The sequence below is a fragment of the Poeciliopsis prolifica genome, unplaced genomic scaffold, assembly GCF_027474105.1.
Source record: "Poeciliopsis prolifica strain line A6 unplaced genomic scaffold, Auburn_PproV2 SCAFFOLD023, whole genome shotgun sequence".
NCBI classification, from domain to species: domain Eukaryota; kingdom Metazoa; phylum Chordata; class Actinopteri; order Cyprinodontiformes; family Poeciliidae; genus Poeciliopsis; species Poeciliopsis prolifica.
Genome location: NW_026562398.1, coordinates 3,112,408 through 3,129,690, shown reverse-complemented (window position 1 = coordinate 3,129,690; position 17,283 = coordinate 3,112,408). Strand labels below are relative to the sequence as shown.

The window sequence follows — 17,283 nt, the reverse complement described above, 5'->3', positions numbered from 1 at the left end:
CCTGATACAGGAGGTGACTTTGCAATGGCGAGGAAACACAGTTGATCTTTTATTTTGCTTTTTTTTTCTAGACCCGTTTTTGGGTTTAACTCTTTCATATCCATTTCCTCTCCCTAAACACGCATTATATTAAAAGACCAAAATGTTAGATAATTCTTTTGAAAAAAAAAAATCACGCCACCAAAAAGTAAAAGCTTTTTACCTTGTTGTTTATTTAAAGCGCCTAATCTCAAATACAGTTTTTCTCACTACAGCTGTTGAACTTCTTTATCACCTCTTATTTCAACAGGGAGAACGATTGTTTTTGGGAAAATGTTTCACTGCTAGAAACTTCTTTTGCAAATGCAATTACATTACAAGTAAATGCATTTGTGTGTTGGCAAACAAGAGAAATTTACTCAGCACTTTTAGTGTTGAGTGCTGGTTGATTGCACAATGTCACTGTATTGGACATGCAAATCTGGTACCGTCGAGAGGCGTGCAGTGGACTTGTGATCTAGTGATCTAGGAGAATATCTCACTGGTCAGGATGGGGTTGTCCAAACATAACTGCATGTAGTCCGTCACACACTCATTCCTGTTATCGATGTCCTCTCCATATGGCTGGCACAGTGCATCACAGTCTTTAATCTCAAAACAATGCTGGGTTTTCCAACTTCCTGTGACCACCTCAAAGCTCTTAAAAATCTCAAAACTGACTGAAAATGAAGGAAAACCTAAATACCTCCTTACCCCCCAAAAAGAGAAAAACTCTAAAACCTATTAATGCAAAAATCAATCAATCAATCAAATTTTATTTGTATAGCACATTTCAGCAGCAAGGCATTTCAAAGTGCTTTACATTATAAACACAAGAACACAAAGTCATGCAACATATAATAGACAATACATTGTTACATATTACATTTCAAAAACAATTCTAAACAGATGTGTTTTTAATTGCGGTTTAAAAGAAGTCAGGGTTTCCGCTGTTTTACAGTTTTCTGGAAGTTTGTTCCAAAGTTTTGGTGCATAGATGCTGAAAGCTGCTTCTCCTGTCTTGGTTCTGGTTCTGGGGATGCAGAGCAGACCAGAACCGGAAGACCTGAGAGGTCTGGAAGGTTGATACAACAACAGCAGATCTTTGATATATTGTGGTGCTAAACCGTTCAGTGATTTATAAACTAGCAACAGTATTTTAAAATCTATTCTTTGAGCTACGGGGAGCCAGTGGAGAGACTTTAAAACTGGTGTTATGTGCTCTATCTTCCTGATTCTAGTGAGAACGTGAGCAGCAGCATTCTGGATCAGCTGCAGCTGTTTGATTGATTTGTTGGACAGGCCTGTGAAGACCCTGTTACAATAATCAATGCGACTAAAGATAAACGCATGAATGAGTTTCTCTAGATCTGGCTGAGACATTAGTCCTCTAAACCTGGAGATGTTCTTCAGGTGATAGAAGGCTGACTTTGTAATCATCTTTATGTGGCTCTGGAGGTTCAAGTCCGAGTCCATTACTACTCCCAGGTTTCGGGCCTGATCGCTAGTTTTTAGTTGTAATAACTGAAGCTGTAAATCGACTCTAGATCGTTCCTCTTTAGGTCCAAAAATAATGACTTCAGTTTTGTTTTTGTTCAGCTGGAGAAAGTTTTGGCACATCCACACATTTATCTGCTCTAAACATTTATTCAGTGATTGGATGGGTTCAGAGTCACCTGGTGACATCGTAATGTAGAGCTGTGTGTCATCCGCATAGTTATGGTAGCTAATATTATTTCCTGTTATGACCTGAGCTAAATATTAAATAAGAGGGGTCCTAAGATTGAACCTTGGGGTACCCCACATGTGACCTTTGACCTCTTTGATAAGAAGTTTTCAATTGAAACAAAGAAATCCCTGTTCTTTATGTAGGATTCAAACCAGTCGAGCACCGAACCAGAGAGTCCAACCCAACTTTCAAGTCGATTCAATAATATGTCGTGGTCGACAGTGTCAAAAGCTGCACTGAGGTCCAACAGAACCAGCACTGTGGTTCTGCCACAGTCCGTATTTATATGGATATCGTTGAATACTTTTACGAGGGCAGTCTCCGTGCTGTGGTGAGCACGAAAACCAGACTGGAAAGTGTCAAAGCAGTTGGTCATCATGAGGAAACTATTTAATTGTTTACACACAGTTTTTTCAATAACTTTGCTGATGAATGGGAGGTTTGAGATCGGCCTGTAACTCTGCAATAACGATTTGTCCAGGCTGTTCTTTTTTAACAGTGGTTTGATGACTGCTGTTTTCAAAGCCTGGGGGAAAACACCTGATGTGAGTGATGAGTTACGATTTGGATCAGATCAGTAGCAATAACAGGCAGGACTTTCTTAAAGAAATGTGTGGGAAGGACATCCAGACAGCAGGAGCTTGAACTTAATTGACTTATAATTTCTTCTAGGGTTTTATAATTAAGTAGTTGAAAGTGGGTCATTTTTTCTGTATTTGTTTTGTTTTGGTACAGCAATGGTTCTGGCTTTGAAGTTGATGTGCAGATTAATCCTCTGATTTTTTGAATTTCTCTGAAAAGAAGCTGGAAAACTTGTTACAGGCAACATTAGATTGGAGTTCAGGTGGTAACGTCACAGGAGGGTTTGTGAGCCTGTCAACTGTTGCAAATAAAGTTCGAGCATTATTGATGTTTTTGTTTATGACATCTGCAAAGAAAGCCTCCCTTGCATGTTTTAGTGTTAAGTGATAGTTACGTAGTTTTTCTTTGTAGATGTCATTATGAACGTGAAGTTGAGTTTTACGCCATTTTCGTTCTGCTCTGCGACAGAGTTGTCTTGCAGAACAAACTGTTTGTGCTTTTCTCCATGGAGATTTTTTCGTGCCAGACACAACCTTTACTTTAATTGGAGCAATAGAATCAATGATATATGAAACTTTAGACTGAAAATCATCAACCAACTGATCTACATCATTACAGCTTAAGGGTGAGGAAGAAGAGTGATTTGATTAAATGTTTCTGCTGTGTTTTTCTGTGAAAGTACGTTTTGTGACAGTAGCTGTTTGTCCAAGTGGGTCAAAGAATAAAGAACCTTCAAAGATAACAGCGAAGTGATCAGACAGGGCGACATCAGTTACAGAGACATTGGAAATATCCACACCCTTACTGATAACCAGGTCCAGTGTGTGTCCTTGAGTGTGTGTTGCTTGTTTGACATGTTAAACCAAAATTTTCTAAATATCAGAGAGCTTTTTTGCTCCTCTGTTTTCGGGTTTGTCCACATGAATGTTAAAATCACCAACAATTATTAAACAATCATAATCAATGCATATGAGAGATAAAAGATCATTCAAGTCAGTAAAGAAATTTTCCACATATGCTGGAGTTTTGTATAAGTTAGTGTCAAAGTTCGTTTGAAGCCTTTAACCTGAATTCCAAGATACTCAAAAGAACTGAAATGACCCAAAGAAATTTTACTACAATTTATGGTTTTCTTAAATATAGAAGCCACGCCTCCTCCTTTTTTATATTTTGGGAATGGTTATGGTTTTATAGTAGTGTAGCAAAAATATACATCCGACATTGGATGTTTCCCCTCTGAAATGAAGATGTGCGTTCTTCACTACTTGTTAATCTTCTAAATTGTCTTCTCAAATGTTTTTAGGAACCAACTTAAGTGAGATAGTCTTATTATCATCATTGTTATCACCACCACAGTTCTGAGTAACACAGTTATGTGTCTTTTACACAATAAGTCTGTCATATCAAGCCAACAGCCCAGTCAAACCTGCAATGCAACGTCTCTGTAGCCTCTGAGAGAAATTTGAGATTCACCGTCTTTCCCGGAAAATCTGACATTTAGATAAAGTGTTCCTCTATAGAACCTGAAAGTTTGGCAGAGAAGCCAAAACACACACCAATGTGTACATCTTTTTGTTTCGTTTTTGTTACCCTACATTTTTCTCTTGTTTTTCCTCAGAAAGAGTTTGTATATATGACTGTATTCAGTATTTGTTTCTGCAGAAATATTTTCTTGTGCGGATTCACGAAGCAGCAAAATGCAAAGCACTGCAATCAAAGCCGTCCTAGGACATACGTGAAAACACATCTTGTTCTGTTTCTGTGAGGTAAAACGGTGCTTGCAAAGTTTAAATGTTAAGAGGACAGGCAACTGCAAACCCTATGAGACAAGGCCAATATGGCGCGGCTGTAAACCAAGATATGCTGCAAGGAAAGGATCAATAAAAGAACCAGCCAGAAAGACCATGGAAACTCTGGAGGAGATACAGAAATCTGCAGCTCAGAACAATTCCTCAACAGGAAAGCTCATATCCGTGCTCTCCATGAAAACGACGCAAAATGGATTTGAAATCGATGCTTGGAAGAATGCGGAGAAATACCGCTTTCTTCCAAGGTTCAACCTGCAGGTTGCTGTAGGGGAACACAGGTGGAAACAAAATCGAGCTTTGCAGTCGGCATGCAGAACACAAGCATTGATCTTGTTTTCATTTTCAAGCTCAAGGCTTATTCATATGCAACAACTTGAATGGACGCGTGACTGAACTGAAATGATTTTAAAGTGTCCAGAGAGGGACACTTGTTGCTGTTTGACGATGCAAGTGAAACTGAATTGAACTGAATCACGATGAGAGAGAGCCGCATGCTGTCCTTTAAAAACTTAATGCAACACCAGAGGCATAGAGAAACCAATAGGTGTGAATATTATACAAACCACTTTGTGAAAGCAATGTTGACACATTTGTGGAGAGGGAACGATTGCTTCAAAAAGAAAGAAAAAAAAAGAAAGAAAGAGAAAGAAAGGAAGAAGGAGGGGGGAATGACGCCCTCGTGTTTAGTCATTCGGTGCCACAGTAGCCTGGGAAATAAAGCCTCAGTGCAGCGGAGGAGGAAGAAAACCCCCAGCGAGGCGGCGGCTCTGACGGCTGTTACCAGAAAGCAGCCTGCGGCGGAGACCGGCTTCGAGCTGCGGCAGCAGCGGCGTGTTTAACGGAGACATCCCCGCGTCCGATTCTTCGAGTCTCAAACCCGCCAGACATGACTTTCAGCGCCGCGTTGATGCTGCTGCTTCCCGCCCTGTGCTGCCAACAGGTGGGCTCCCAGCAGGTGGGCTCCCAGCAGGTGGGCTCCCAGCAGGTGGGCTCCGACAAGTGCTGGGTGAGTTCGACACAGAGCGGATTCAATGACAGCATCTGGGTTTCAATCATTACTGGTTGATATTAGGCGTTAATGTCTAGATAACATGTTTACGAATGACTCTTTTCCTCATACATGTAACTTTATACTTTAATGTTGTGAACCGATTTTCTGTTGTTTGTCTAATTTCAGGAGGCTCCTCAAACCGGTGAGTTTATTATTATTAATTAATTAATTTATGTATTTACAATTATTTTATGTTTTCCCATTAACTGTTCTTCAACATAAGTTCAACAATCCTGGATATTTTACACACTATTTGACTCAAAATAGAAAATTGCTCATTGATTCCTCTGATTTTGTGATTAAAATGGATTAATTGAAATTCAAATTGCTTTATTATTATTATTTGCTTATGCAATCAGCTCACAGGCTTTTTCCATATTCCTAAGCCGCCGTCCGTCCTTTTATGTGAGGCTCTGTTTCCTCTGTACACCTCATCGCTCCCAAACCGATACAGATGAATGATAACACATAGGGCAGAAAACAAATGAGACCTATGTGTTAAGGTTAAGTAAGGCGGACCTGGGTCACATTCCAGATAGGAGGATTCCAGTTGCAAGTTGCAAAAACGTTGGACTTGCTGTCTGTAAATAAGCTGCATTGCTGGAACACAGTTAATGAGATCCAAACTGTCAGAAGTGGAATAAAGTAAATGCCAGCAGCTTTCACCACAGTCTGCAAATGCAGGTTGTAGTGAAGGCTGGAACTTAAGGGCTCCAGCTTTAAGTCACAGTTCAGAGGATGCTCTTCATGTACTTATTAGGATGCACAGGCGGTGTAAAATGTATGAAGGAGGAGAATGTTTGTTTTCATTGTTTTAAATTACACATATATATATATATATATATATATATATATATATATATATATATATATATATATATATATATATATATAAAGAAACAACAACTTAGAATTCTTCTTTTTTCATTTTTAATCACAAATTAGATAAAATACATTGGTTTTTCAATAAAATATTTTGCATTTTAAAATGTAATTAAGCAGACATATTTTGTTTGTGTTTCACAACTGGTTTCTGACAGGAAAATCCAGTTTCCAAACATTAACAGATCTTTTGTTGGCAGTATGTTGCACCACAGCTGTCTCAGATGTTGTTCAGGGACGTTGTCCCATAAACTTGACCTCTGAGCCGCCCCCAGCTATAGAGGAGAGCAGTGGGTATTATGAAATGATAACAGCCCACGTTTGGATTAATGCTTCTGGTACGTTCTGTAACTTCATCTTTAATTATTTGTGCATTCATCTGTAAATATTTTGGCTTTATCAACCTTTCATTGTGGTTTATTTGACAAAGTTACTGACAGGTTTCTCAAACTCCTGTCTTCCAGACTTTCATCAGATTGAAGTGAACGGAATCTCTAGAGACGTTTTCAAGCCGCACAGGAGCTGCAAAATAAAGGTTCTCATTGCCTCTGACTATTGCTTACATTGTCATAATATCACAGTTTGTAATGTTTTATGTACCGTTTACAATGATGACGTCTTTCATTGCACCCTAGAGTGATAGTGGATCCATCAGGTGTTGCAAGAATTTGACCAACGCTCACCTGGTAACTACTTACAGATTTTTGTGGTCTAAAATGTAATACAAACAGAATTAGGCAAATATAAAAAATTTTTTTTTGTACTTATCTTTTTTGGGGATTTTTTGTTTTCAGTGGAAGCTGGAGTTTAACTTCAAAGTTTACTCTAGAAAGAGCGCTTCTGTGTCGTACAGCTCAAAATCGATAAACTGCAGCGTTCGTTACGATGTTCCAGGTAAGGTATTTTGAATATCTCATATGATCTTTTGTCGTGCTTTTGTCTCACTTCTTTTACCTGCTTTCTGAGTCTCGGATATCACCCTTTCCACACTCTCTTACGCTTGTTTTGGTCTCCGTCACGAGTAGTTTTGAAAAGACAGATAGAAACTAGAAGAGTAACATCATCAACTTTAAGACATGCTTTGATATGTATTGAAGTGCTTTTAACATTAACAGTTTCAGGATTAGAGTAATAAGAAATGCATTTGTTCATGTTTTACCAATCTAACCATCATATGGGATAAAAGCTTCTTTCCTCTTAGTCTAATGGTTTCTAAAAACCTGCTGTATAAGGGATGAAGGCCTTTCTCAGCAGCCTTTCTCAGTTAGAAGAATGAAAGGTGTGCATTTGTGCATATGCATATGTGCAGAAAACGTCAGATTTTGGAGGTTGATTGGTGCTGCATAGAATAAATGCCTTCATAACAAACAAATGTAAAGAAAGCATATTAATACATTCCTTTACATAAGCTCTATTTAGGTTTTCCTTCATTTTCAGCCATTACCCCACCATGTTGGCTCACATCCTGCTGCTGTTTTGTTTTTCTTGTCTGACTCAGCTCCTTCGCCAAACTTCAGCCTGTCTGTGAATAAGTCGTCCAAAACCATTTCAGTCCATGTGGATTCTGGAGCCCTGGTGAAAGTCAAATGGTGTTATAATAATAATAACTTCTGCAGTGGTGGGGATGCACTAACTACAGTGAGCATTCGAGGCTAGTTCATCACAATAAAAATGACATTTATGTTATTTATTCACGTCTTCTTTCTGCCTGTGCATTCTTTTTGTTGCAGAGCCGCTCAGCTGTTATCACCGTCCCCTATCTGCTGCCCTGTGTGTGTGTAGAGGTGAGCGCCATTCAGATTTTTAAAAGGTGTTTTTTGGGGTTGGTGGGGGTGGGTGGGGTTTGGGGGGCAGTATTTTGCTGATGTTTCTGTGGTTTTCGTGTTTCTATTTGCGTTGTATTTACTGGCAGGTGTACTACACCTACAGAGATGCATCGAGAAGTAAAAAGTGCCCATTTCGAAATGAAAGCCTTATTGGTGAGTGTGGCTGATGAATCATCTTAATTTCACTGAGGGGAAACATCTAAGCCTTTCATGTGTCAAATCGAACGTCAGTTTGGGAAATTCAAAATATACATGCGAGTGATCATGTTTGAGCTCGCTTAAAAACAGTCTTTCTGACTCTTTATTTCTGTGAGCATTTTGAAAGGGAGCCCAGTTTCCAGCATTGATTCTGCTGAGATGGAGGTTGTTATTTGAAGGGGGATGTGTCACAGGAAACACAGGAAGCTGCTGTGAACTCAGCTGAGAGTATGAAAAATGAGCTCTGGCCTATTTTTGTTGTTCCTCTGAAAGCATGGGTAGATATTTTTTTTTTGCAAACTAGGGACTTAAATCTAAATAGTTTAGTCTCATTTGTTGATTATAAAAACCTGCCTTATAAGGGGGCTGGGTATTAAAATAACAAGAAGTGGAGGGACAAGTGAACTGTCTTGACATTTTCAAACAGCTCACTCTGCACACAGAGTACAGAAATAATGACAGACAACTTCTCTGTGACACTTAAGACTTAATTAACAAAAATGACTCAAATCTTCCAGTTAAAATACTAAAAGTCTGCATCACACACTCGGTCTTGATCCAGAAAATAATCTTTTTAAGTGAAATAGTTCAAACTAGAATGTTATTCATTTGAAGCCAGTTTGATACAGCACAAGCGCTGCTGCATGCTGTAGCCATAAACAGAAAGAGTTGGTTATTGAAAACATATTTAACACAATATTATAACCATCATCAGTAAAAGCAAATCTTTCATTAGTTTTTTGATTTTTCACAACTTTTCCTATGTGCTCATGACATGTCTGCGCTGCAAAGATGCTAGCTGATCATTTTGTGCAAAAGTAAAAACAAAACTAATCACTACAAAAGTTGATGCTAAAAGATTTGCTGAGCATTTGTCTTACGGCTAAGAATGCCAACCATTCAACATACATCATTCTAAAACTGATGTATTTTGAATGGTGTATGTATCTTTTTTAAAGATTTTAGACTGGATCACGGCCAAAGCAAAGCAGGCTTTCTTGTTGTCCTCATTAAATTGTGACAACTGAACAATCAGTCGCAAAGGCGGTAACAAGCAATGAAAAAAAAAAAGTCCAAGAATCCGATTTTTATTGACGTATTAGAAATCTCCACCAGAGATAACACTCTGCGTCACCCAAGTTACTCATAGCGTGCCACATCTTCTTAAAGTTTCTGATCAAAACTGTAAAAATTAAGCAAGATAATGAATGTGGGTGGGTAACAATAGATACAATCTCTCTTTTATCCACAGAGATTAAAGAAGTGGTGCATCAGCAGGGCTGTTTCTCTGTAGCTTGATTGAAAGAAATGATTTCCCGAGTTTCTTCATAAATGGCAGCACTGAGCTCTGTCCAGTTTATATTTATCTGTGGACACATTCTGTGAATAAGTTTAAGATGCCGCTCTAACTCTCTGGAAGAGAATCTATATGCATTTCATAAACAGGTGATTTAAATAAATGTAATGACTGCATTTGGACAAACCACAGAAACCTTTCCTTTAGACCTCACTCTACACTGTCGGGGCATTGAATTATACCGTCGGTGCCAGGCTCTTACTAATTAAAACTCAGTTGCCATATCAAATGGCTAAATTCTAAAGTTACATTGTTAATTGTTTAGAGACTGTGTCATGATGTTGTGCTATACATGTAGCCACAGGGACTTCAGCAGTCACAGCGTGCAGGGGGAAAAAAGCCTCAAGCTGTGTTTACACATTGCAGCAGGCGCATATGAACTCTTTGTAAACTGAGCACAACTGTTCTGGCGTGAGCTTTGATTTGACAGACCGCAGAAAAGAGAGCTTCTAGGTTTGTACTCTGACACACTGAAGCTGAAGGGTGTACTGGAGATTTGTGGAATCAAATGTCGCAGTCGCTTTTGGTGATAGATGTTTACAAGCAGATTGTCACAGAAAAGAAAAAAAATGTGCTTACTTTTGGGTTTTATTTTGCGTGAGATCGAGGTTGTCTGATATCTACATGGGCACAGTGTGTTCCTGTTGGGGTGGAGGCTGGTGGAGAGACATCGCCAACGAGAAATATCTGACAGGCTCCAACACAAACCTCCAAAGAGTATTTTCTGAAGTAAACTACTTATGAAACAGAAAATTACGCGTTTGACCAGGTAAATCTAAAATCTGTGTTTATTTTAAATGATTCACCAGATAACAGAGAAATCCTGCAGACCTCTGAGGTGACGGTGTTTGAGTCCTACTTGTTGTGGACCCCAATGTGTCTTGAATGCACAAAGAAAGTCTCTGCTGCCCTCTGCTGGAAGATGCATAATAATGTCTGCATACCTGTTCCCAACTCCACTCTGGAGAAGAGCAATGGACCTGTCTTGGTAATAGTCTGCACCATTTGAGAATATATAACTGATAAATAATTTATTTTCTGTAACAAACTTTTTTTTTCTTTACAGAAAATCAAAACATCCGCAATGGATAAACACCCCCAGATATGTGTGCAGGTGAGATCACCTCTGGAAAATAGCCTCTTGTACTTTTTTTGTAATAATAACATTTATTTATTTATTTGTTTGTTTTATAGTTTTTCATCCAAGATAGCCACTCCATCTTTTGTCTCTTCGAGAGCCGTGAGTCAGACCTGTTTACACATGAGTGGTGAGGCGACGCGGAGCTTATCTTAATTTTTTCACTCTCTCTTCTCTTGACCCGAACAGATAAACCGTCTTGGGAAACACATATCACGCCAGTCAGACAAAGCTTGTTGGTGCATATTACCTCCACTGTGCCTGCAAAGTTTTCAGCTCAACTCTGTCTCCTTACTGAGGCAGGATGTGTGCCTACGGGACAAATCCACTCAGAAACAATGGTGAATTTAGACGTTTGCTATGGAAATATGCGCAAATGAGCGAATTTGCTTTCATCTAGTAAACAATTTATTCCTAGGACTTAAAAATAAGAGGTCAATGAAACATCTTTTCATTGAGTTTAAATTCCCAAACAACAATGAAAAAATAAGAATGAAAAACATCAGTTGTTTGGAAGGTGATCTCATGAAGCGTAGACTTATGATAGGATATATTAAAGTACCTGAGGTCAGCAACTTTACTTGACTGGAGCAAAAACAATGAATGGTGACATGCAAGGCTGACAGGCACAGAGCAAGAAAAGCAGATATGTTGGAGGAAGGATTTATTTATTTAGGAATGCATTAATTATATTTTTGTGCTATCAAAAGTTATGACCTTTCTCTCCCATTACAGGCCACCGATCACCAATCAATCAGAATAAATGTACCCACTCAGGACATTTCTGAGAGGCCATGTGTGCAGGTAAACAAAATACAGCCTCTGTGAATTTATGGTTTGGGTGTTGTATTTTCATTATCCGGCTTTTCGCTTGTTTTTTCTACAGGTGTGGCAATCAGATCCGGCTCTTAGCGGGAGAAGAATCCTGTGCCCAGACTGTAAGGAATTACACACCCGGCCCGCTTTGCGTGTCTTTGGGTTATGCATGAATGCACATGTATCTCTTAATTAAAAACAAACCTCGACTTGTTTTTTTTCTAGACACACACAACAGGAGGGGTGTGTACGCATTTGGAATTTTGCTACTTGTTGTCATCTGCGCGTTACTTGGATGTTTCATTCGCCGTGCCACCAAAAGAGGAATGGCAGGTCGGTTCTGTGGTTTCATCTCATTCGTGTTCCACAACGATTGTGTTGGCACGCCTTCATGATGTGAACACATTTCTGTGTTTTCCTGACATCCAGGACGGCTGACCGTTCAGAGGCCGGTGCTGCTGGTGTGTTCGTCGGATCAGTTGGCCCACGTCTCTGCTGTGTGCACCTTGGCCTCTATACTGCATGAGGAACTGGATGCGCCAGTGCACTCTGCTCTTTGGGCCCAAAGCTCTCAAATGCAGCCTCAGAATGGGGCTAGTGTGGCAGACCTGGGTCCACTTCCTTGGCTGTACGGACAGTGGGAAGCTGTTCGCAAGGCGCAGGGAAAAATGCTGATCATGTGGAGTCCTGAAGCTAAAAGCACTTATCAGAGACAGAGAGTCAACAGGGTGGACATGGATAAGAGTTGGAGAACTGACAAAATCAGGGCACCAGTGCATGATTATTTAAAGGTGACTGGGTCTAAGGTGGAAACAAATAACAATGAGAAACGTATAGAAAGCAAAAGAATCAATTGTTTTGAGGATGAAGATTCACAAAAGGGGCCATCGACTGTGATAAAGCCCGTGTTTGTGGCTGCTCTGGCTTCTCTAGAAGCAGCTCTGCTGGAGGGCAAATGCAAAGATGTTGCTATTGTTTACTTCCAGGGCCTCTGCCACAGCCGGGACATCCCGCATGCCTTCAAAGGGGTCCCTCGCTTCTGTTTACCCCAAGAATTCAGCAGACTCATACAGGAGCTGGCAGAGGTGAGAGATGGGACAAAAAGCGGTGAGTTCAGATGCCACTGCTGGCCCAGACTCCTGTCTAAAGTTCGGTCTGTGTGGCTGGCTCGCCAGCTGACCCGGAGGCTACAAACAGTTCTGTCTCAGAAACGAGCACTGCATGGTTCATCAGCAATAAAAACGCCATTGGATCAGACAAAGAGCAGGTGGAAGCTGCCTCTCGTTGGCTCGCCCTGCGGCAAAACAGAGCAGGAGCTTCTGCACAGGTAGCAATGGGGAACTGGGAAGCTTTGATCTCTGGTTTCACACACCACAAATTTGCCTTGCGGGAAACATGGTCCTTGAAACTCTGTGAGGTAACATGCCACTGCTGAGGCTTTGGGAGTCACTAGAACCGTTTGTTGCTTGCCCTCACTTGTTTTGCATATCAAGGAGAGTCCCCTGGATTTCACCACTCAAAACAGAGGCAGCTTTATGCTAACCTCTCGTGAGAGAAGCAGAACACCTGGCTTATCTCTGAAAGTTTGCTGATCACTATGAAAATGGACTTGCAAATTATTACTTAACTTTCTTCATGTACTCGCTCAGTGTTTTCGCATACTGTGACAGCGGGCTGTGACCAACAGTACGGGCACTGTTCTCTGTTTCGGACACATTTGCATAGGATTTTCTGAACACATGCACACAGCCACGACAGTCTCAGGATTTCCTTTGTTAGAAAGCAGCAGTGTTGAAAGACTTATTTGCAAGTTTTGATTGTTTTTGGCAATTTTGTTGATACTGCAGACATGCTACCTCCTACATGCAAATGTCAACCATCTAAACCATCTAAATGTCATCAAGTTTACAACACTTCATTTGTGTAATTTGTCACCAAGAGTCGTTTGATGAAGACAAATCTAATTCAGTATTAGTTACTTATTTAAATGTAAGCTGTTACCTCAAAAATCTCAGAGCGTTAGAGCAAGAAAAGCGTGACTGAGGTACTTTCCCATGTCTACCCCTTTTGTACAAAAGAAACGTTGTTAGGTATTTTCCTCGAACCTACAATAAAATAACCACAGACAACGTATATGAATTAAATATGGTCAGGCTTCTGCAGAAGGAGAAATCCCGATCAACAGCTCCTCCGAGCTGCTCAATAAAGAATTCTGATCTGCTTTCACGTGAGCTCCCTCTTTATTGTCAAAGCATCAAACAACAGAGGTCGTAAAACATTTAACACAAACAGACCAACAACTCAGTTCCAGGTGTGATATCTAATCTACAATCTGAGCCCAGTTCAGCTCTGGGTCAAACTGTCACCTAAGACCGGGTAGATAAACACCAGAGAAGAAGGTCTGAGAACCATAAAGTTTTACCTCTCTCGCATGAAGACAGTCGTAACCTCCAGGTCAGTTTATACTAAAATCACAATAATACTTTAGACTGAATATAAACTAAAGTAACAACAAAATGATATTAAAAAATATCTAACAAACGTGTCAAAGGTCAACGGTTAATTTTATGCAAAGCAGTTTTAAACTGTAAGCTTAAACTGTAGATGCTACAGGATATCTGCAGATGGATACGATTGCCACTTTAGGAAATGTTTGTGCAGCTCTTCTAAGTTTGTTTTAATCGATTCTGTAAGCCATGTTTAGTGTTTGCCTTGCACTGCTGGCATTTCAGAACAATGTAGAATAATAAAATGCTTTTGATAGAAAACAAAAGTGAATCTCAACACATGTACCCTGCGTTACATGACATTCATGGGGGGATAATGTTTCTACTGTACAGGACCTTGCAAAAATTCACACACCTTGCACATTGTTGTATGCTTTTTTTATTTGCATTTTAAATTAACAACAGCACAGAGTAGTGAGCAGTGGTGAAGTGGAAGCAATTGCAGCTGAAAGTCTGTTAGCTAGTAATGGCTTTCTTCCTATCACTCTTCTATAAAGGACAGATTTATTTAGTCCATGGCTCATAATTTCACTGCTTACAGATTCTCCCTCCCAAGCAGTGGATCTCTGCAGCTCCTCCAGAGTTACCATAAGAGTAAGGTTTTTGGCCTTCTTCCTAAATAAAAAAGCTTTCCTGCCCATCTTGTTAGCTTAGCTTTACCCTATAGTTTACTATGTTTTATTATATTATTCTCTTTCTTTCCATTTTCAAAACAAATAAAAAAAATAGAGCAAGATCTATGTGAAAGATCCAAATCTCGGAATATGGTTTTAAAACTTTTCCTGCTTTTAACCTCTTCGCAACATAATCTCTGACCTTTCGGCTGGGTTCTTTAGTTGTTTGTTCACTTACATTTCTTATTAAACCTTCAAGATCTTCCAAAGGAAAACTGTAATTATTTTCTGCTTACATTGGAATTTACTTAAGAATATCACAATTAAGGCGATGCTTACAAATGAATATGTGCTGCTTGACGTAGATCAAATATAATCCTAGTAATACTTTTGCAAACATAGTTTGTAGATTTTAATTGTCAAGTGTTTTACCTGCCTTGCTGACCGCACTCAGACATGGTTTAACTGTTTCGCCACGATCAAAGGTCATAAAATATAAACAAAAGCCTATTCCACACCCATATCTTGATGTTGGTGCATTTTTCAGTATGTTATGAAGGTTGGCTGTGCTTCCCTGGCAGGCCAGTTTACTCTCACGAGTACAAAGATGTTTAATGTGGAGTTGAGCCAAACCCACTATTTGAAAACTCAGCAAACCGTATGGACTTAAGGGACCAGCATGACTTTGTATTTAAATTTATGGTTGAACTAAACTCTGCAGGCATGTCTGTTTGTTAGATAAGCAAGGAAACAATCAGTGAACCTAACTGATCTGTGCATTTAGGTGGAGGCAAGTCATTAAATGTTGGCACCCAAGTGAAAAAAATCAAACGCGTGGTTCCTGCAGAAAACTTCATGACCACAACTAAACTGTCAAATATTGAGTAGAGACTGTAAAGTTGTTTAAGATGGTTAATTAAATTTGCTCTTTTCCATTTTTCTTTTTTTTTTTTAATCTCAGCTCTGGATGCTTGCTTTAATATCCTTGTGCTTAGTGTTATGATAGCTTTAAACATGCTTGAGTCTCCAAACCTTCACTTATTTTGCAACAAAGAGATAGCAAGGTACATGTTCCACTGACTCCTTTATTCATATGATCAAAAAGAAAGAAAAATTGACAAGATTGCTGGAAATTTCACAATAGAACCTATACATAAAAGAAGTGCATGATTGATGCTGAAATAAGGTTCTGTTTTGCTTATATATATATATATATATAGACAAGAATTGAATAATTTGGCATTCATTTGTATTCAGTCTCCCTTTTACTCTAATGTCCCAAATTAAAGACATGCCTTCAGAATTCCATCCATCCATCCATCCATCCATCCATCCATCCATCCATCCATCCATCCTTCCCATCCATCCATCCATCCATCCATCCATCCATCCATCCATCCATTCATCTTTTCTACCTTTATGATTAGGCTCACATTTCAGATCAACAGGCTTCCATATATAAAACCATAGTTTGGAGGATCGATGTAAACAAGCGGTGGTTAAACATGATAACCATGTTTAAATATGGGAAGCCAAGGGTGTGCTGCCTACACCCCTATAAGAAGCCAGAGTGACTGTAGTTTGGTGGGGTCACTTTTTTGCCTTTGTTCCCTGCAGACCAAACTGTACATTTGGCTTGCTTAATAGACATATTCTGTAGAAGCCTAAATTAAGTCTCTGGAGACATATTGTGAATTTGCATAACTAATTGGAGTGGAAGAGTTGGGGTGTGGCTAAATGGAGGGAGTTGGGCAGTTGGAGTGGAGCCACACAGTTTTTTGACCTCGCTTTTTCTTTCTCTTTTTTAACTTACTTTTTATTAGTGTGGAATGTGAAATTTTGTACTGTTTTTATTTCTGAAGTAAACCGTTCAACTTATCAAGAGGATTCAGTCTGTTTTTCGTTTTGGGTTTTTTTTTTTGTCATCGAGTAAGACGAAGGGAAAAGACGGAGAGCGTCAAGCTGATGGCTTCAACAATTAGGAATCAATATTAGTCAAAAAACTAGCTCTACGTGGACCATGGCAACTTGGATTAGCCCAACTAACAAGGAATTACCTCAAGAAAGCAGCACGGAGACTTTGGAAGAGGAGTAAATTGAATAACGAGCGACGTTGAGCAGAAGAAACATAGTGGACAGCTGCAACTGAAAGACGTGAGTAAAAAAAAAAGGGCAAGCCTTTTGTGACTCGGTGGAACTACGAAGTGAAACGGGACTTGCTGTTGGCATTATTCATAAGCCATAGAAGTTTAGCTCGTTATGGAGGAACGAGACAGTGAAAAACGAACAGTAAAAATGACCGAGAAGGCTGCAGAAGATCTTAAGTCTAAGCTAACGCATGCACGCAGGTCCAAGCTAGCCCACGTGACAAGCTTGAAGAAGCAAATTGAACAGTTAATGGAAAGTGACGCCAACGTTGATACTGTAAAAAATAAGCTTCGTGTGGATTTTAGTGGCTTGCAAGAAGAGTTTAAAGAGCTCAATTCTAGTCTGCAGAAAGTTATGGATGATGAAGAATACATGAAAGATCAAAAGGACTGGTTTAAACCAAAGCATGATGCTATGGATGACTTCTTTTGGCGCTGTGAAGGATGGATGAAAGACGTTTTGAATCGAGCTGAGCAAGCTGAGGAGTGCGACAAACAGATAACACCTGCAGACAGTAGATCTATGGCATCTAGGAGGTCAAGCAGTCACAAAAGTAGTTCCTCATCACAATGTGGAAGCTCAGTCTCATCATCTTCATCAGTGAGATTA

The 17,283-nt window shown here is 39.6% G+C and overlaps 1 protein-coding gene across 1 annotated transcript; it reads left to right on the top strand.

The window, feature by feature from the left end:
• Positions 1-4,871: 4,871 nt before the first annotated feature.
• On the top strand, positions 4,872-15,400 carry LOC129370441 (interleukin-17 receptor C). Its single transcript, XM_055046447.1, has 17 exons — positions 4,872-5,143; positions 5,315-5,330; positions 6,271-6,408; positions 6,535-6,605; positions 6,706-6,756; positions 6,865-6,964; positions 7,569-7,708; positions 7,801-7,854; positions 7,983-8,049; positions 10,261-10,439; positions 10,518-10,565; positions 10,646-10,691; positions 10,779-10,930; positions 11,325-11,393; positions 11,476-11,527; positions 11,631-11,738; positions 11,835-15,400. Exons 1-17 carry the CDS (start codon positions 5,024-5,026, stop codon positions 12,734-12,736), a joined length of 2,313 nt encoding a protein of 770 aa, XP_054902422.1. The 5' UTR covers positions 4,872-5,023; the 3' UTR covers positions 12,737-15,400.
• The last annotated feature ends 1,883 nt before the right edge of the window (positions 15,401-17,283 follow it).

Coding starts and splice junctions, on each gene's coding strand:
- LOC129370441 (XM_055046447.1), top strand. CDS start 5,024: ATGACTTTCAGCGCCGCGTTGATGCTGCTGCTTCCCGCCCTGTGCTGC. Junction 11,394..11,475: donor CTGAGAGGCCATGTGTGCAG/GTAAACAAAATA, acceptor TTTTTTCTACAG/GTGTGGCAATCAGATCCGGC. Junction 11,739..11,834: donor CACCAAAAGAGGAATGGCAG/GTCGGTTCTGTG, acceptor CCTGACATCCAG/GACGGCTGACCGTTCAGAGG.